Source organism: Diplotaxodon limnothrissa, linkage group LG7 (genome assembly GCF_057381915.1).
Source record: "Diplotaxodon limnothrissa isolate DT_005_m linkage group LG7, D_limnothrissa_male_GT1.1, whole genome shotgun sequence".
NCBI lineage: Eukaryota > Metazoa > Chordata > Actinopteri > Cichliformes > Cichlidae > Diplotaxodon > Diplotaxodon limnothrissa.
In genome coordinates this window covers 29,308,708-29,329,317 of record NC_140602.1, presented here as the reverse complement: position 1 = coordinate 29,329,317, position 20,610 = coordinate 29,308,708, and the positions used below count along the sequence as shown (strand labels likewise).

The 20,610-nt window shown below is 42.5% G+C and overlaps 2 protein-coding genes across 2 annotated transcripts; one reads left to right on the top strand and one right to left on the bottom strand.

Annotated features, from left to right (window-relative positions):
* Positions 1-1,277: 1,277 nt before the first annotated feature.
* Positions 1,278-3,510, bottom strand: LOC146628482 (caspase-3-like). Its single transcript, XM_085357866.1, has 4 exons — positions 3,294-3,510; positions 2,489-2,652; positions 2,252-2,378; positions 1,278-1,591 (listed from the first exon to the last, which is right to left on the bottom strand). The coding sequence occupies exons 1-4, from the start codon at positions 3,508-3,510 to the stop codon at positions 1,278-1,280; spliced, it is 822 nt and encodes a 273-aa protein (XP_085213992.1).
* A 7,586-nt stretch (positions 3,511-11,096) lies between these two features.
* Positions 11,097-20,431, top strand: dusp11 (dual specificity phosphatase 11 (RNA/RNP complex 1-interacting)). The gene is made up of 9 exons (XM_085357865.1): positions 11,097-11,320; positions 11,912-11,987; positions 12,078-12,209; positions 12,489-12,612; positions 13,074-13,134; positions 13,213-13,259; positions 17,081-17,156; positions 18,446-18,577; positions 19,753-20,431. The coding sequence occupies exons 1-9, from the start codon at positions 11,283-11,285 to the stop codon at positions 20,102-20,104; spliced, it is 1,038 nt and encodes a 345-aa protein (XP_085213991.1). The 5' UTR covers positions 11,097-11,282; the 3' UTR covers positions 20,105-20,431.
* The last annotated feature ends 179 nt before the right edge of the window (positions 20,432-20,610 follow it).

The window sequence follows — 20,610 nt, the reverse complement described above, 5'->3', positions numbered from 1 at the left end:
CTCTTCATCAGCAGTGTGAAGGTACAGCTGTGGATGAGTCACATGTTTAAGCATTTAAACCAGAAACCAGGTGAGGGTTTGAACTTTACATCTGTTAACAGGTGACCAATCAACCTGCAGGGTCAGGCTGGATTTACATTTCACATATTTTGTCCTCTTACAGGAGTTGTGAGAATCTTAGGTGGAGATGTTTCTGAGTCATCTCCTTGAGTCAGCAGGTGTGTGTTCATACAGAGACACGTGTGGGATCACATAAAGTCAGTCTGTCTGGGTTTGAGTACTTCCTGTCTGGACGTGAACCAGAACTTACAGAGTCCACACCTGTTATCACTGAATATGTAATAAAGCAGATCATGTGACGTGGAATGAGCAGTCAGCAGGTCGGGAAGTTTACGCTCACAGAGGTGTGGGAGCGGTTTTGTCCTGAGGCCTTCCTTCATCTACTTTCAGTTTAGTACCTGCAACACATTTATGATTCATGTCTGACACACAGCACGACATTTCCCAGAACTCAGCTGTTTCACTTCCCCACAACTGCTCCATCACATCACTACACCCTCTTCATTCACAGCTTAGACACGTTACATGGATATTCAGTGGTGCTCTAGAAGCAAAATAGTTCCAGTGTTACATTCACAAAGGTAAAAAAAAGAAGCTCCTGTCACAAACTGAGTTTATTCTGACCACATGATTAAAATCTGAAGGCGTGAAACAAACATCATCATCCTCGTTCTCTAACGTCACAAGCTTGGAAAGACAGAGCAAGTTCACAGACCTCTCCACAAAATCATCCGCAGGTCAGTGCAGAGCTACAGACGGCAGATCAAACTCTCATGCTTTTCAGCTCTCCTGACCTGTTTCTGCTTCACAGAGTCCAGATGTTTTCAGATGTCAGAAAGAGCTTCCCTGACCTGCAGATATATTCAGCATTAATGAGCCTCGCAGAAGTTACCCCTGCATCTCACCAACCGCTCTGTAAAAAAGAACGTGCAGGGTTTCCAGCTCAGGCTCCAGTGTGTTTACGATGTCTGCATCGTCCTATAAACACGTTTACCTGGTCAGGCATGATGATTTACGCCTGTTACTGACAGATGTTCAGGAAATAGACCAAGCAGACCCGTGACTGTATCAAACATTGTGTATTTGCAGATAAATAATAAAGTGCATACATACATATGTACAGGACATGCTAAACATTTTCTTCACACAGTTTTAGAACGACACCACACAAAAACAAGATCATTTCCATTCCTCCATGTGCTCTGCCGTGATTTGGTCTAACTGATGGAAGGTGTCCGTGTTCTGGTGCTCTCAGTACCAACCAGTAATGTGGCTGAGATTCCCTCTGCTTTTCCGGCTCTCTCTGACTCTGAGGACAGGAACACCTCTCTGGTCAGTCGTGTCAGGAAGCACGGCATCTCTTTCTTCCCGCCCAGCTCACGACCTTTGGCCTGGAAGGTGTAGGCCACCCTGTGGGAGAGGCGGGTCATCAGGCGAGTCAGCTCCAGGTTCTGATGGGCCTCGTCCTCCAACAAAGTGCAGAACGTCTGAAGGAAGACGGATCCAAGCGGGCTCATGAAGGCTCCGTAACCTGATGGAGAGAGGAGGAGGTAAACAGAGAAATCTGACATGGTTAAACACGTACAACCTCTGAAGAATTCTGAGAGCTCCTGAGGACATAACTGAGAAAGAAAATCACGATTTATTAGTATCCGGAGTCGGACTTGTGTTGTTGTATCAACCATCATATAAAGGTTTCTGCCAACCAAAAAAGCTCTGAGGTTTTTTTTTTAATGTGTTTGTGCGTCATGAAGGAGGTTCTCCAGGATCAGCTGGAAAGGTATGCGGGCCTCAGAGGAAGTTAGAGGTCTGCAGTAATTGGGGAGAGTCTACAGGTAGTTGGGCACTTTTGTGGCAGGTGAGGAGATTCCATGAACAGTTAAAATGATTTCAGTAGTCATAGAGGAGGTTAATGGGTAGTATAGAAGATTTCTCTGGTTACTAAGGAGGTTTAGAAGTCCTTTGGTAGGTCTTAAAAGTCCCTGAAGAGATGTGATCATATTGCAAGTGTTGCAGTTGTCATAAAGATGGTTTAATTTCTATGTTTCATGGTAACTGTGGAGGTTCTAGGGATGGATAAAATGGTTATGCTGCCTGTCAGGAGGTTTGAAGGGTAGTTTAGGAGGTCTGAGTGGCCGCTGAGGAGGTTTAGAGGGTAGTGGTGGTGGTCTGTTGAAGGCTTGGTGTTTACCTGGGGGCGTGGCATACATCACAGCTGTATCTACAGGAACTGAGAGGTGGAGGGAGAAGCTGCAGTCGGTGGCGTCACCGGCCGAGTCCACCTCCACTCCATCATCCAGAGCGTCTCCGCGACACGCCTGCAGAGACAGCATCAAAAGGATGACCTCAGCATCACAGAAGAAAACAGATCATTTGATTCCCTCGACACGACCTAAACTCATGTTGTCCTCGCCCTTCTGCCACCTACCTGTATGAGGAACACTTTGGCCTTATTCTCCATGCACTCGTTGTCAAAATATGCGAAGATCCGAGACAGCCGGACGGGTTTGCCGTCGGCTCCGAACACGCAGTCCTCCTCCCCGTGAGACGACAAGACAGCCAGGAAGCAGTCCTTCACGGGCCGCCTGCTCTCTGCAGAACAGACACAAACAGACAGTAGTGCTGTCAGTGACCCTCAGTCAGCATTCTCACAGCAGCCATACCACTGGATACATGGCAGCAGGTATGCCAGCCTGTGTTTACGTTCACATGCAGAAGATTCAAACTAATGAAACTTTATGACCTATGTTTGATCTATGAGTGGAAATCAGTTGTAACAGTGTTTAATCACCATCACTGTAAAACACACTCATATAATCACATCCTCACATGTTATATAATTACAAATGTATCAGTCAGCGCTGGCATGTCACCAATGAGTGTCAGGGCAGTGTAAGCCTCACCTTTACCTGTAAATAGAACAGAGGTGTGTCTGTGTGTGTGGACACACACACAGAGACTGTAATGTTAAAGCTGCGTGTCTGTCAGGGAGATGGAGCTGCAAATGTTTCCTTATCTGGGCTCACAGACGCAGGCCCTGCTGTGGGCACTGATGCCCCGCCCCCTCTGAGTTTCTGTGACATCAGCTGTTTTTTTAAATGAATGAGTTCTTGGCTGAAAGCTCTCTCAATTTAAATATTTTGTCTCTGTGCTGTGTTTAAATAAAGTTAGAATGTTTTGCGTCCTGTTTTTATTGTTGGAAGTGGGCTTTTCGGGGTGATGCGATTGGTTACCTTTCTCAAACAGCTCGTAGATTTCGGCGCCGCTCAGGTCGCTGTGCAACTCCACCTTAAAGCCCCGCCTGCTGAGGGTACTGTGGAGCCTCTTGGCATCCCTCTTGGCTCCGGCCCTGTTCCCCATCTTCACCCCGGGGTAAAACTCGGCCACGGACACCACCACTGCCCGGTTCACCTCAGCCTTCCCACCCACTGGTCGTCTCTGCTGGGACATGGTGATGTAGCTGAGGTCCGCTGAGCTCTGTCTCTGTGAGTGTCTGTCAGATTTAAGCTCCTGGCTCTGCACTGAAAGTACTTTAAGAGCCCCTGAGCTGTAAAGGTGTGACCACACCTCTTTACCTTACCTGGAACTTCCTCTGCTGCCTTATCAGCCTTATGTGCTCAAGTCTTACACAACTTCATGTTTTTTCTCGCTGTGCCAGATATCCAGGTGTGTTCCACTCACGGATGACATGTCATCATTTCACGGCACACAAACATTTTCCTGCAGTAACAGAAAACAATCGAGGAGTTTTTAAAGCCTTTTATGATTTTTGATTTTAATAAAAACACTTTACTAAAAATGTGAAGTTTGTGTTTGTCATCTTTACAAATAAAGTTTGTTTCACTCCAAGCAAGACTTTTGCCACCCCTGTGAGTAAAAACCTAAATAAAAGTGAGTGTTTCCACTTTATTCTGCCTTATTCTACTTCACTGGCTGTGGGGTTTGTTTGGTCGTCTGAATCTTTCAGTGATCCTGAAAACTCCAGACAGATGGTTTAAAATCAGGTCCCTGTAGTGGCTATATTAAGTTCTCTCTTTCTCTTATATTTAAAATAACCACACTACGCAACTGTTTTTACGCGTTGTCGTTAGCAACAATGATGGTAAACCCACTGTGTGGCTCCGCCTTCCATTTGTTTGTTTTCCACATAAACCTTTCACAATGAAGCTGAAGATCCTGTTGAGATTTATAAAAAATAATAAACTGAAATTATGACAAGCAGAAGGACCATTCAAAACAAATCGAGGACCTTATTTCTAAACGAGGGGCTCCCTCTGTAGCATTGACATGGTTTGGTTTTGAAAAGTCTGACACGGACCAGAAAACTGTACTATGCAAATTATGCATGAAACTGGTCCCCACCTCAGACTCAAACACGGCAAACCTCTTCTACCACCTATGTGTCACGGCGAGTGAGATGAGCTGTGTGGGGAAAAATAAAGGAGGATCCAATTGCAGGCACTCGTGAAGATGTGAAGGCGGTTTATTGAAACACAAAGCACAGGGGAAAAAATGGCAAACAGAGATTAAGCTAAACTATACTGGAAAGAACTAATCTACTGAACATGAACACAAACATGAAGGAGGATTGGTAGAGGTAAATGACGATGGACAGCAGGGAGAACACACAGATGAAACACGGTGGATGGACAGACGGACCAGCAACTATTACAACAGAATACACGACTTAAATACACTCAGAGAAACACAGGGCGATTACACACAGGTGGGGGACACAGCTGGAAGTAATTAACGAGATGAGAAAAGGGAGGTAAAACTGAATACACTCACATGAGACGCAGACCTTCACAATAAAACAGGAAACACGAAATCACTACACAAAGACACAGACTCAACACTGAGAGGCAGACAGAAAATAACACATGGAACTCAAACTATACATGAGACAACAAATCCTTGAAAACGAATAAACAGAAAGATAGAATTCTAATAATAATCAACAAAGCACAAGAGTAACAAAACGATCATTCAAAAATAAACCAAAACATGATAAACTCAAAATGCTGGGTCGAACCGACCGAGAACCCTGACACTACGCAAGAATCATGTGAAAGAGTATGGAGAGTTTATGGATGAGAAGCAAAACACAGCCGTCTGGTGCTGAAAATAAACCTTAGACTCAAACGTTACAACAGGCTTTTCCCCGTGCAATAAATAATCACAAAGAAAATTGGAGCCGTTACAACCTATGTCTAAAAATGCATTGTTTCACGCATCGGTCGATACACTCAACTCCGGGTGCATGATGCCCACCTGAAAACACTTCACACAAGTTGAATTGCCCGGGATTCACAGAATTTAAAGAAAATTTAACATTTTTGTCATATATATCATTGTCGGGATGATAAATGTTTTATATCAGGATATGAGATTTTGGTCATAGCCCTAGCGGACATATTATTGGTCAGATGAAGTCATTAAAAATGCTCCAGCAGCACAAACACGGTCAAGAAGTGTCTATGGGTGTCTGACGGGACTGACTGACTGCTGACTATCTGAGCTTCATGTTTCAGGCAGCAGATGAACTGAAGGGAAGTTAAAGTGTCCCTACGAGATAACAAGGGGTTTTTGGTTTTATGTTCTGCGTCTTTGTCCTGTCTTCCTCCCCTCACCCCCAGTTACAGCAGAGTCCTCTCTGAGTCTGGTTCTCCCAGAGGTTTATTCCACTTTAAAGGGATTTTTTTCCTTCCCACTGTCACCAAAGTCTTGCTCACAGGGGGTTGTGTGATTGATAGGTTTTCTCTGTATTGTTGTAGGGTCTCTAGCTTACAGTGTAAAGCACCTTGATGTGACTGTTGTTGTCATTTTGCACTATATTAAAACAATGATTTAATTTTTTAAGCTTGTTGAGTTTGCATGTAATGAGACACACTCTATAAATAAAGAACAGACTGACTCATGCAGATGTAATGTGGTGGAGTCTGGACAAGGTTGACTGCTGCAGAGATTGAAGTGAGTGAGGAACGTAGCTGTTTGCGCTGTGCTGTCTGCTGTAGTCACACTCATGAATTAATCTGTCAGCTGCTCGTAAACTTTGATCACAGGTCACACGCCTGACCTATCAGCATCTCATGCCTCAGAGGAAACCTGCTTTTCCTGCCGCACACGGGAACAAGGTGTCCATAAAAAATAACACGTAAACAAATCAAAGCATTCCAGGAATCCTTGAACACGCTCACATATGTGCACGAACACCCGTCTTTATTTCATTTTAATTCATCAGACTTCATCCCAAAGGAAATTCTCGATGAGGTCGGCTGCTCCCACACACAACAGAAAAAAACATTAATTCAGTAGAAAAAACAAGAAGTTGATCATTTATAAATACAAAATGTAGTCCTTACAAATAATTAAAAAAATAGACATTTGCATATCCCTCCAAAATATTTAAGTAAAAAATTATTTATTGTTTAATTTCTGTAGATATTCACTCTATGTCTTCTTCTTCCTTCTTTCTCTCTGTATGTCTTTCTTTTAATTCCCGCCTTGATTTCCAAACTGATCCTCTGTGGGAATCTCATCCTCCAACATCCACACATCTAATTTGATTGACCCCTCCATCATGGCCTCTATCTATTTATCTATTCCTCACTATTTAATTAGATCACTCATTCCTAAAGTCAAGAATGCTGCTGTCCCACACATTTATGACCCAATCAAAGATCTTAATTCTGTCACAGTGATTACACATTTTTTATTTAAAATGACATAAAAATCACACGCTGCTGGCGATAAATGATTAATACTACAATGACCTTCAGTTATTACTGCAGCCCACCTGCGGCACCTTTGGTCCACACTCTGGGAATCCTTAGATATTTAAATGTATCAATTTAACCATCTATTTGTTATTCTGATTTTATTTAAATATTTGTTTCAGGCAAAATAAATCAAACAGAAAGGATTGATGGAGGCAGATGATCCACTGTGGCACCACCTAAAGGAAGCACTTGGAAGAAGAAGAAAAAGATTCATATCTTGATTTGCTTTATTTACATATTTGCAATTATTTGTATTACATTTATAACGTTTTATCATTCATTTATTCAAGTATTTATTTATTTTATAATATTTCTTTATTTACTCATTTATTCAGGTAGTTTTATTGTTTCCATTTTTTATTGATCCTTGAATTCCTTTATTATTTGTTATGCATGTGTTATTATGTTTCACTGCTTTGATGATGTAATTTCTTAATCTGGGATAATCTGGGATTAATCCACTCATTAATTTCATTTAACAGTCTTCAATTATACAAACAAATAATGAACAAAAAAACATAAATAAATATATTAAATTAAATTTTTCTTTTCCAGTCGCTTAACCAGGGGCAATTCTAGGATTAGAGCTTTTCACCCAGAGAGCTGCCCAGCCAGGCAAGATAAATCATAAGATTCTTAAATTCATCAAGTCTCTCTGTGCCTGGGTCCTCGTCTCAAAACATGACATCACTGTTTTGTACATTTTAACACAATTTAATCCCCATATTTGTGAAAGAAAAGCAAAACACTTTTCTGAAAAGTCTGTAACAAAACCATCAAATCTGATCAAGGTTATTTAAATGCTACAAAAGAAGAATGGATTGGAATAAAAAAGAAAACATATCCTAACCTTAATTACTGGGGGAGAATAATGAGTGATGCTCATAGTGAGTAAAAAGTAAACTGAGTGCATTGTTTGGACAGAGATTCACTTTTAAGGTGTATGTATAATATAATACATATACATAAAGAAAACACTCCCAAAACAGAATAAATTATTACAAATAAAAATCTAATTTAATAATACAAATTTTGTGTTGTAAGATTTATGGGTTTCATGCTTTCATAGTGGTACTTTCAGGTGGTACACACTGTAAAAAGTTTAACATTTTTAGAAACAGAGCACTTCTCTTTACAGCTCCTCACTCCACCAGGGCCGTTTGGCTCTTTCTGATAGTGCGCAAATGTGGCGCACGTACCGCAGCAGTCATACAGACAACTGGACAGTCCAAAAGTTGGCCTACCTATTACTGGCTGAGGTTTTAGTAGAGTTGTGGTTGAACCACATAAAAATATATTATTAATTTTAATCTCCCCAATCAATGATAATGTTATATTGGAATGTTGTTAAAGAGGGTCAAATGTTTCAACCCAGTTTGTTTTGCAGATTCTGTACAGCAGCTTTAATATAGGGAGGACACAACTTCCAGATTGTTTGAGTAAAATCTGGTTTTTTCTCTTTGTCAGTTTAACAGTTTCTGTTTTGCCTGTCACTGTTCCCTGTCTGTTTTCTTACCTGGTTCTTCCTGACCTTGTACTTTCTCCTCACGTTCTCCTCTTTCCTCTCTCCCTCTTTGGACTGACAATCATACACAAATAGATTGTATTCAATTAGATGATAAATTACATTAATATGAAAAAATACTATTAAAATCGCTAACACAAAGTCCTCTCTCAGTCTACTTTCAACCAAAAGGAAAATAACCAAACCACATGAATATCTAATAAAAGATATAAATATTGAAACACTGATCCAACATTATTCTTGATTGACGGATCGTTTGATTTTACACTTTTACCTGAATGTGGCTCCTTTTAAAAAAAAACAAAACAAAAAACAAAACCAACTTCCTTATATCCATTATGAACCTGGCTGTCTCTCTGTACAAAAAAAAATGGTAAATGGCCTGTATTTGTATAGCGCTTTACTAGTCCCTAAGGACCCCAAAGCGCTTTACGCATCCAGTCATCCACACATTCACACACTGGTGCTGGCAAGCTACATTGTAGTCACAGCCACCCTGGGGCGCACTGACATGTGTGCGCCCCAGGGTGGCCCCAAAACACACACGCACGCACACACACACACACACACACACACACACACACACACACACACACACACACACACACACAACAGGAGTTCTAAGGTTAATGGGCATTCGGTCAGTTAGCTAGTTAGTATCGATTTAAAACAGGACAGTGGTAACAACAGCAGGCTACGGACAATTTTAAGTTTTAGGTTTTCAAATGTCACTGATTTTACTGCAGTGTAGGACAAATTGTAGGGTAGCAAACATCGCTGGAAAACAAGTTTTTTTACACCCTGGTTACCTGGTGTAATGTTTTTCAGTAAAAAGAAACATGGTCTGACTCCTACCAACTATATAAAGAGTAACAGAAGGTTAAATGCAGCTAATATGTCCTGTTTTAAGCCAGGCACTCACACCTCTGCTCCGCTGCGTCTCAGCCACCATCGCTCTGGCAGCAACGGCGCTAGAGCCAGAACAGGGGAGAGCTGGAACAAACCATTTTGGGAGGGGGGGGGGGGGTTTATACATACTTTTGTTGTTAAAATGTTCCATCTCAATTACGTACTGTATGCTTTTTATATTTTTAGCAGTGTGTCACACAAACAGCAAATATTGTCAAAAAAAGTAAGAAATCTTTGGGGGTGCTTTGATTCATTTTTGGAGATGCTGAAGCAACCCCAAAAATGGGCTAAAATCGCCCCTGGTGTGGATAGTTTTGCCGGAAAAAAAACGGCGGAAGAGGGGCAGCCGAAGAGTAAACTTTTAAAAGTAAGTACTGAATATTATGTCACTTATTTATGTGTGAATGTTTAATAACGAAGAACATTAAAACATTACTGTTAGCCACATGTCGGCAAAGTTATGTGACATTAGCGATGTTTGTACTAATTTGGTTCAATAGTTGACGTTAATCTTACAGAGAATGTGATGATTTTATGGATATTTAAAGTAAGCACTGAGACAAATTTAGTAATGCCAACATATTAAAAGAACAATATTTGTCTCTCATATATATAACACAGTTATATATATACAGTGTCAAAGAAACCTGTCTTTGAGTGAAGATTTAAGGTGACAGAAAATATAAATAATATAAACAAATGCAGCTTGAATCTTTACTGAAGCTCAGTATTTGACACAGAGTTCATTTACTGCTGTAATAACTAATAATGATTGAAATTATAACTTTAATATTGGCCATATTATATTTACATTACCAAAGTGAGATGACTTTGAGTCTCATGAACAACATCAGCTAATTGTTATTTACTAGCTAATCTTAAATGACTGTTCAGTACAGAAGTGAAGCCCAATAATCATGATTTCACAGTCCCGTGGTCTCAGCCTCTGATACTTATCAAATCAAAGCTCATGTAGAAACAAACAAACACACGAACAAAAGATTTTCTCCTTCATTTCTGTCAAATAAAGCTGTATGAAACGTTTCCAGTTGTTAGTGTTATGGTTGCTAGGCAACCTGGGCAGCGCAACGGAGGCTAGACCGTCCCATTTCACAAGCCGTCTGGGTGCTCAGCACCCCCAAAGCTCTGATCCTACAATAGCCCCTGGTGTGTACCACAGTGACACTTTGATAGATGCACATGATCATCAGAAACTTTTAGGAGTCAAAATGACGCCTCAGCCAAAATTTTAAGACACCAGATTTTAGGAAAGACTAATCCGGGAAACTAAACCATAACTGCTGCTTATTTTCTATAAATGCCTGAAACTGTTTCAACACTGTCTTTACTTCAAAACCACAAAGATCACATCAGAACTCCTGTTTCTACTATTTGCTTTTGTTTTTTTGTTTTTGTTTTTTTTTCCTGGATGAGATGTTTATTAATGTAAAAATATAATATAATATAATGTTCCAAAAAGTATAATGAATTTGCTATAATTTTTAATAATGTTGTCTGATGAAGTGTGTCAAAATTTATTCTGAGATTACAATATTTCCGTCTTTGTTAACAAAGGACAAGCACTAGAAATATTCCTCTGAAAACAGCTGTTCCACATTTCTTTTTTAAAAGAGTAAATCTTATTGTTTTCATCCGGAATAACCTGGATTGATCTGAGATCATTTATTTTTCGTATCCTCTGTCTGTGATTAGTCTCTCAGGTGCGACGTCTGGCGGCAGGTAGGCGCCAGAGCGGCTGTCATTGCGTCATCCGTGTGCGCCGGCAGTATTGGTGCTGCGACACTGCTCCAACTTTCCGTGACACCGCACACCGTCCAGAGCACAGCATAACCTAATCCGCCTTTTTACCCCCGAGCGGAGCGACACAGCGGCGGAGGAGCTGTGGTCCGGCTCCGAGTCGCCGTGGCAGAGACACGTGGTCAGAGACGGACTTCCGCTGGGTTCAAGCTTTTACTCTTTTATTTCTAACGTCTAGCAGTGGAGACATGTCCAGATCCGCGAAGAAGAACGGCATACCTGACAGGTGCGTGTCAGCCTACAGCTCCGCGCATGCACAGGTATAACTAAGAGTCCGGGGTTTATTACAAAGACGGTTATTAATAACAGCTTCATGAACCTGAGAGCCTCCAGTCTGCTGCTGTGTGACCTCATGACCAGCGCACGGTCTTACGAGTAACCGCGATTACATCATCACACACGTAAACAAATAATGACCCGCAGGTAAATATAAAAAATAAACATCTAGCGCATGATCATAATGACGTCACCGATGTGACGTTTAAAGGGTTTTACACTGAGCGTTCATGTGTAATCTGTGATCATCAAGCAGCCACCCCTGCAAAGGAAACACGAGTGGATTATTTCTAAAGATTATTTTAAAAAATTCAGCTGTGTGTGAAATAAGTAAATAAAGAGTTATTTAAAAGAGCTACAGGAAAGCTACATGGAAGTTCACTGTTATTTTGGGAACGTCTTTGAACATCTATAACCGTATCTTTAAACTGAGATGTTAATGTGAAAGTTCTCTCTCAGGTGAGAGTAACGGCAGTAGAAGTAAGAATCGGGCATCTTCAGGTTTCCATGACAATGCTGACTGACTGTTCGTGTCCTGCAGGTGGCTCGATTACTCGCCGGTTGGAAAACGCCTCCGCGGGACTCGATTCATCGCCTTCAAAGTTCCTCTGAAGCAGGTCAGTGTGTCATCTGAGCTTCCTCCCCACAAATGCCTCGCTCAGCGTCACTCATGATCATGATCATAATCTTCTTCTTCTTCTGTGCAGTCTCTGAACCGCCAGCTGCCGCACTCTGATGTGTTTGGCCCCTGGGAGCTGCTAGATGCTGTCAGCAGCGAGGAGGAGGAGCTTGGGCTGATCATCGACCTCACTTTCACCACACGTTACTACAGGCTCGAGGTGAGCACAAGATCTTGCATTTATAGACAAATCGATCAAGTCTGTGTTTACTGATCAGTGTTATTGATTATGCTGCTATTATTCCACCTGACCACAGACACACACGAACACACAGACAGACGCACTGCTTATCCCACAGAATGTATATAAAAGATGGATTTTCTCCAGGCGTTCATTCTCTTTCAGAGCCTTATCTGGACATTAGAGGAACTGCAGCTTTCTGATGATGATAAAGTAAACTGTGTGTGTGTGTGTGTGTGTGTGTGTGTGTGTGTGTAGGACATTCCCAGGTCCCTGCTGTGTGTGAAGATCTTCACGCGAGGTCACGAGGTTCCCAGTGATGACACCATCCTGAGCTTCAAACGCGCCGTCTGCGGCTTCCTGCGGGAGAATAAGGAGAACGGTGAGAGCAAGCTACTGTGAACCTCCCTCGCTGACACAGGTTTAAGTCTGATCTCCTCCTTCACCTCCTGCTGCTCTGCTGCTCCTGCATGACTGCCATGTTTTGCAGATTTGAGGCTGCTCAGATTTTAGATTTGGGGACTTTTGGGAAGAAAATCAGCTCTGAGCATTTTAATCAGCTGCTGTCTCACAGGAGCTCTCCTCCTCTTCCGATGAGGAGGAGGAGGAAGTCTGCTGGGACTTCAGGCTCGCAGGCAGCTGATTGGTCAGATTTCAAGCAGTCACATGACGAGGAGCTGCTGGTTTCCTACTTCAATCAAACCCGTCATGCTGGCTGTGGTCACATGACTTTTAGGCTTTGCATGAATGAGATCGTGTGCGATTGGCATTGTGTCCTTTAATAGGAAACCACAGTAGAAGAAGTGCGATCTGAGCTCTAACTGTGGCTTGTGTCTCCTGCAGATAAGCTGATTGGCGTGCACTGCACCCACGGCCTGAACCGTACCGGGTACCTGATCTGCAGGTATGTACAAACTTAAGCCTGCTGGTTGGCTGGACTCAAGGGTGTGGGCGGGATCTAACTGCCACGTGTCACCTGCAGGTATCTGATTGACGTGGATGGGATGGACCCCAGGGAGGCGGTGCAGCGTGAGTCGGCTTCTTGTGTCCATATTTCATATTCAGTGTTGGGGAGTAATGGAATACATGTATCGGCGTTACGTATTTAAAATACAACATATGAGTACATGAGTACATTAAGAGGCTCAAATGCCTGTTTCTCAATCTCACGGCCCATGTCACCACTACTTGCAGCCGCATAATGACGTGAAGAAATATTTTTTTAAATTATTATTCAACAAATGACCCACCAGAAACGAGAGCTGGAAGCATGTAAATAGAATAATAACCACCGCAGCCAAGAAGAGTGCCTGACGAGCCCAGTTGTAAGTAAGCTGTTAAGACTCAAATCAAATCAAATCAAATCACTTTTATTGTCACATCACATGTGCAGGCACACTGGCACAGCACATGCGAGTGAAATTCTTGTGTGCGAGCCCCACAAGCAACAGAGATGTGCAAACACAACAACACAAACGAGCAAAATACAAGAATGGCCAACCTGAAACTAATAAATATATGTACAATATATAATAGTATATGCATTTCTGGATGTGTATACTAAATATTTTCCTACGTGTGTGTGTGTGTGTGTGTGTGTGTGTGTGTATACACATTTTTACAAATTAAATAGTAAAAAAAAAAAAAAAATAATAATAATAATAAAATATATAAAATATACAGAGTTGAATATGTGCAAAACAAGTGGCATTTATATACAGTGTGGAGTGCATAATGTTGAAGTTCCAGTAGTGAAGCTGAGGTGTCTATGACGTGTTCAGCAGTCTGATGGCCTGGTGGAAGAAGCTGTCTCTCAGTCTGCTGGTTCGGGACCGGATGCTGCAGAACCTCCTTCCTGATGGAAGCAGTCTGAACAGTTTATGGCTGGGGTGACTGGAGTCCTTGATGATCCTCCCCGCTTTCCTCAGGCAGCGCTTCCTGTAGATGTCTTGGAGGGAGGGAAGCTCACCTCCAATTATCTGTTCAGAGCACCGCACTACTTGCTGGAGAGCTTTGCAGTTGTAGGCGGTGCTGTTGCCATACCAGGTGGTGATGCATCCAGTGAGGATGCTCTCAATGGCACAGTGATAGAAGGTCCTGAGGATGCGGGGGCTCATGCCGAATCTTTTCAGTCTCCTGAGAAAGAAGAGGCGCTGCTGCGCCTTCTTTACTGTTTTGTTTGTGTGTACTGACCACGTAAGATCCTCAGCCAGATGTACACCAAGGAACCGGAAGCTGCTCACTCTCTCCACAGCAGCGCCGCTGATGGTGATGGGGGTGTGTACTTCTCTGCACCTCCGGAAGTCCACTATCAACTCCTTTGTCTTTGCGACGTTGAGGGTGAGATGGTTGTCTTGACACCAGTGGGTCAGGGCGCTGACCTCCTCCCTGTAAGCCGTCTCATCACCGTTGGTGATAAGACCCACCACTGTAGTGTCGTCCGCAAACTTCACAATGATGTTGGAGCTGTTAGTGGCTGTGCAGTCGTAGGTGTAGAGTGAGTACAGGAGAGGGCTCAGTACACACCCCTGTGGAGCACCAGTGTTCAGTGTGATGGGGGATGAGGTGATGCTGCCCAGTCTGACCACCTGGCGTCTGTCAGACAGGAAGCTAAGGATCCAGCTGCAGAGGGAGCTGCTCAGTCCTAGATCCTGCAGTTTCCTGTCCAGCTTCGAGGGAACGATGGTATTGAATGCTGAGCTGTAATCTACAAACAGCATCCTCACATACGTGTCTCTCTTCTCCAGGTGTGACAGGGCAGTGTGTAGTGTCAGGGCTATGGCATCATCAGTGGACCTGTTGTGGCGGTATGCAAACTGTAGAGGGTCCAGTGAGTCGGGTAGTGCAGAGCAGATGAAGTCCCTGACCAGCTTCTCGAAGCATTTGCTTACGATGTGGGTCAGGGCTACAGGTCGCCAGTCGTTCAATGAGGAGATGGTGGAGGATTTGGGTACAGGGACGACGGTGGCCATTTTGAAGCAGGCTGGGACTACAGACAGAGAGAGGGAAAGGTTGAAGATGTGTGTGAACACTCCAGCCAGCTGAGCCGCGCATGACCTGAGGACGCAGCCGGGAATCCCGTCCGGACCAGTAGCTTTGCGTGCGTTCACCTTCCTGAAGCACTTCCGCACATCCTCCTCAGACACAGTGTGCGCACTGACGTCATCCGCGGTGCGCACACTGTCCGGTCTCATGGTGTTCGCTGTGTCGAATCTAGCGTAGAATACGTTTAGATCCTCACACAGAGAGGCCGTGGACTCGACTCGACTGTACGCTGTGCTCGTGTTTTCCTCCGAAACAATAAGTTCCGTTGGAGCAGCCTTTCAACGCCTCTCTCTGTCTCTCGCTAGCAAAGTTGACCCAGACAACAAAGTACCGTTATTGTCGGGCTATAAGCCGCTACTTTTTGCACAAGCTTTGAACCCTGCGGCTTTTAGTCAGGTGCAGCTTTTCTATGGATTGTCCATGATTTTTGTCATATCGTAAGACGATTTGTTTTGTTTGTTCCGCTGTTGTACGCCACTACGTTGCCTGGCGGAAGGATCGGGGTTCAAGAGTGGTATGTTGGTCACGTGTCCATCCGCCAGGCAACATAGTGCCATACAAGTAACGCGAAAAACAAACTTCAAATTAACGCTACGCGTTCAGCGGGAGTCGTGGATGACGAGCGGCGATAAACTTGCGAAAAGCAAGTTATGCTCAACTCCACCGGTGGATTCTGACAGCGTGGAAAAGTGTGAAAACATCCACGATCACCAACGGATTTCGAAGGGCTGGACTGCTGCATGATGGAGAGGAGGACACCGCCACGGCCCTTCAGAGGGTGTTCGACTCCGACACTGACAACGAGGATTTCTTTGGTTTTGAAAGTGACAACGAAGGAAAGAAGCTGAGAGTGGATGACGTAGCCATCCTGAGCCTGTTTGTATCCGACACTGGAGAAGAGGACTTTGGTGGTTTTAGTGCGCAGGAAGATGGTGAATGACTGACTTTTCTTCTTGTTAAAGCCATGTCACTGCACCTGAGTCTATTTTTCTGGTGTGCTGTAGGTTATTGTTATGTACTACATTTGTTACTCATTTATGAAGCACAGTACATGTTTCGTACTTGTAATTACCGCTACTTGTACCTATACCTAAAAAGTTATGCAAATATGTACCCATAACTTGTTTTTCAAAATATTAATAAAAGGGGTGTGTCTCCAAACAGCCATCTCTTTCCTGACAATTCCCTTTGTGCATATTCTCTTACATATGATAAGTCAACATTGAAACACCTGCGGCTTTTAGTCAGGTGCGGCTAATGTATGTACAAAACAGGATTTTCCCCTGATTTTAGCTTGTGCGGCTAATATTCAGGTGCGCTTTGTAGTCCGGGAAATACGGTAAAGCTATTTTTCGGCTACGAGCCCGACACGAACCCGACGTATTAGCCAGAGGTCCCTTTACTACGGTTCGGAGCCACGGACCTGTTTTATATACGCGTGGAATAGTTTTACGAGATCGCTGCAAAAAGTGCAGCCTTACCCAATGTCCACCTACTGTTACTCATTTTGTATTAAGATTTAAAAATCTAGTCGGTATTGGTATGGCGACTAACCTTCAGTAATAGTAATAAATCACACAGCAATAGTACATTCATGTAGTTGTAAAAAGCATAATAATATATTAAGTAATCTAAAGTATTCAGAATACGTTACTCTCATTGAGTAACGTAACTGAATACGTTACAAAATACATTTTGGGCCATGTATCCTGTAATCTGTAGTGAAATACATTTGAAGAGTAACCTTCCCAACACTGTTCATATTTCACGTGTGAAGCATGTGTAAGCATCGTCTCTCTCTGCAGTGTTTAACTTGTCCCGCGGTCACGCCATCGAGAGGCAGAACTACCTGCATGACCTGCAGCACGGGCGCAGGAGGAGGTGAGGCTCCCCCCCACTCACTGCACCCACACGAATTATTCAAAATCAACAGATAGACTCTTTAGAAATATCCTAAAGACAAAAATATTTCAACTTTAATTTTTTTGTAGCAAACAAAAAAATCAAATAACAGCCAAAAAAAAAAGAATATTAAACAGTCTCAAATATTTTACAGCAGCAGTCCCCAGCCCCGGGGCTGGTCCATGAGGCGTTTGGTACCAGGCCGCGAGAGTTGAGGCTCGGGTGTGAAATTATGTTTTTTTGGGATTTTTGGGGGTCTTTATCGTTATTTTTTAAGTTGTTTTTATCGTTAACTCGGTTTCTCTGGGTCTTTTCCCGTCTGTTACGAATAAATCTTTTTTTTTTTTTAATACCAGTACTAGTTTCATTTTGTTGTATTTGTCTGCGACACCTTAAAGGCCAATCCGTGAAAATATTGTCGGACATAAACTGGTACAGGGCGCAAAAAAAGTTGGACTTGGACTGTTTTACAGTATAAATTATGAATATAAGGGTTAAAGGAAGTTTAAAATGTTGTAAAATATCAACAGAAATTCCCTTCATGTGTTTTCATAATCAGAATGAATTCAAAATATTTAAATGGTGCAGAAGTTTTCATAGAATATTTTAAAATATTTGTGTTTAACTGCTATGCGTTTGCATGGGTTCCCTCCGGGTACTCCGGCTTCTTCCCACAGTCCAAAGACATGCAGTTAGTGGGGATAGGTTAATTGAAAAATCTAAATTGCCCATAGGAGTGAATGTGGGAGTGAGTGTGAGCGTGAATGGTTGTCTGTCCCTGTGTGTTGGCCCTGTGACAGAGTGGCGACCTGTCCAGGGTGTACCCCGCCTCTGTCCCTATGACAGCTGGGATAGGCTCCAGCGCCCCCCGCGACCCTGAAAAGGATAAGCGGAAGTGAATGGATGGATGCTATGAAATAATAAAAATATTAAAAATGAAGAGAAAAAATACTAAAACACGACAAAAACATTTAAAAATGTAAATATCTCAAATTATTCATCAAAGAACAATCAACACATTTCCATACTCAAAATGTTTGTGAAAGTTTCTTTTGAGGAAAAACGAATGTTCTTCAATTTTATTTGGTTATTTATTACAGTACAAATAAAATATTAGAAATACATATCTGATATATTTTTAACCACAGTCTAAGCTCGCCTTTAGAAATTGTATTTACAGTTGTCATTTTCGTCTTGCTCTGAGTCGTCATGCCGACTAACTGCTGCGCTCTGATTGGTTCCTGACTCTTTCTGGTCCATTGTCACAGTAACGAAGGGATGGAGGAGGTGGAGCAGGAGCCAATGAGAGGTCAAGCTGTTCATCGCCCGCTTTCCAGCTTGCCAAGCGATGACTGCGATCAGAAGAGGCGCGAACACGCTCAAAAGTCCCGGCACCACAGGTAGGACGACACACCTGAATATGTTCATCAGTCATAGAAGGAAGGAACCAAGTTTAATAAACGTCAGAGAATCATCATTACATCCTGCTGCTTTCAAATTCACTCATTACAGAAGTGAATAAAGTTTTTTAACCCTTTAAAGCCGGTCGAAGCGGGCATCCTCCGTTTTGCGTAACTATTTTTAAATCCTTGTAGCACTGCAACCACGTGAGCTAGCGCAGTAAATGTTTTTTGCATATGAAACCGGAGGAGTTGTACTTATATCTAGGTCACAGTTTCCTTCCACGTATAGCTTTGCAAAGACTGCATAAAAAGCACTTGCAGCAACAAAAACATAATATTCCAGAAACACGCTTTGCCGATCCGATCAGCTGTTCATAACACTACCTACGTCCATCAGCGCGAACTATCGCATGTCCGCCATGACCTGCCCGAAACCGGACGTGACGTCATTTTGCGGAAATGTAGTTTTTTTACCATCAGGGCCTCATGAGCCTATACTGGTGTTTTTAAAAGTTGTGTTTGACTTTATGACTTTCTGTATCGTTTCTGGGATGCTTAGGACTCATATTACACTGCTGGAAATAGTTTATTTTGATGCATATGCTGTTTTGTTTTTTTTGCAAATTTACACTATAATATTTATTTTCGTTTTTCCTGCAGTATATAAAAATTGGTGTATTTCAAAAATAAAACTATGAAGACACTCAAAATAAATTTCCTGTGGTGGGAAACTATTTTGTGCAACTTTTTTGTATTTACAGTTTTGAGGGATAAGCCTCTTAAATTTCTCTAACTAGAAATATATGTTAAAAAAACAAAAACGATTTTAATTTTTTTGTAGTTTATTGCACTTTTCTGCAATTTATGTAATTACTATGCACTTAATGCATACATATTATTGAAATTTGGGCTATAATGGTTGTATTGATGTATATCAACTTGAAATGTTCCCAAAAATGGCACTACAACATGTAAAAATATAATATTAGCTCTGGCGGACTTGGTTCTATGGTAGGTCTTAAAGGGTTAAATGATTGAAATATAATCTTGTGTGTGTGTGTGTGTGTGTGTGTGTGTGTGTATATTCTTAAATAAAACAAAAAAATTATCAATTTTCCATATATTTAAAAATATGAATAAAAATATTTTCTTTTTTTTTCAAATGAAAAAAGACCTCCACGACAAGGGAACGTCCACCTTCATCACCGCCCTCCTCAGGGTGACTTTCTCCCCCCTCCTCCACCATCGCTCAACCCGTATCGATGGACACGTCCTCAGGCGGATAATCAGTGGAGGAGACCGCCACACTTGGAGGATAGCCGTGTGGGGAACCCTCAGTGGAGGCCAGGCGCCACAACGCTGGACACGTGGAGAACTCCTCCTCCTCCGATCCTCCCTCGCTACTCACCACGCTGGACTGCTGAAGGCTATGGAGTGCCTGAGGAAGAGTGGGCGGGGCCACAAATGAGACACAGCGACAGCAGACACATACGGGGAGGCAGAGCAAGCGGATACGACCACTAGATTTTATTTGATAGAAGAAGAATGGACTGAGGTGATGTGGCCTTTTAAGGATGTTAGTGTTTGAATGAGAATATTTAAACAGGAATTAAAATTAACGCTGCTGAAGTCCACTTCAGCCAATCACAGCGCAGTTCAAATGTCGTCATTATTACTTTGATAACCTCGCTCTAGCTTCCAAGACTGACATTTGATGTGCGTGTGTGTGTGCCACATGTCTGAAGGTCAGAGTTCAAGGTGAAGAGTGGAGAGTGATTTAAAGTTTCATGTTTTCATGAGTGAATAAGAAGAAAATGAAACATGTTGTTTGTGTGCTTGTTTTATTAAATGAAAGCTGAAAATGTTGTGTGTCAGTAAATTATAAACTGGTATGAAGTGGTGTGACTTGAGCGCTCTGTCGGGCGTCTGTGAGCTCACTGAACTGTGGACAGTCGTCCACGTTTCTGTCTTCAGTCTCCTGTTTGTGAGATAAATGCCACCCGATTCAAACGAGGAGCTGCTCGGTGTTT

Bases quoted from the DNA above. Each gene is read 5' to 3' on its own strand.
- LOC146628482 (XM_085357866.1), bottom strand. From the start codon at position 3,510: ATGTCCCAGCAGAGACGACCAGTGGGTGGGAAGGCTGAGGTGAACCGG. The intron at 2,653-3,293 runs GTAACCAATCGC...TCTGTTCTGCAG, and splicing joins CTACGAGCTGTTTGAGAAAG to AGAGCAGGCGGCCCGTGAAG. The intron at 1,592-2,251 runs GTAAACACCAAG...TCTCTCCATCAG, and splicing joins GATGTATGCCACGCCCCCAG to GTTACGGAGCCTTCATGAGC.
- dusp11 (XM_085357865.1), top strand. From the start codon at position 11,283: ATGTCCAGATCCGCGAAGAAGAACGGCATACCTGACAG. The intron at 12,613-13,073 runs GTGAGAGCAAGC...TGTCTCCTGCAG, and splicing joins GCGGGAGAATAAGGAGAACG to ATAAGCTGATTGGCGTGCAC. The intron at 18,578-19,752 runs GTAGGACGACAC...AAATGAAAAAAG, and splicing joins CAAAAGTCCCGGCACCACAG to ACCTCCACGACAAGGGAACG.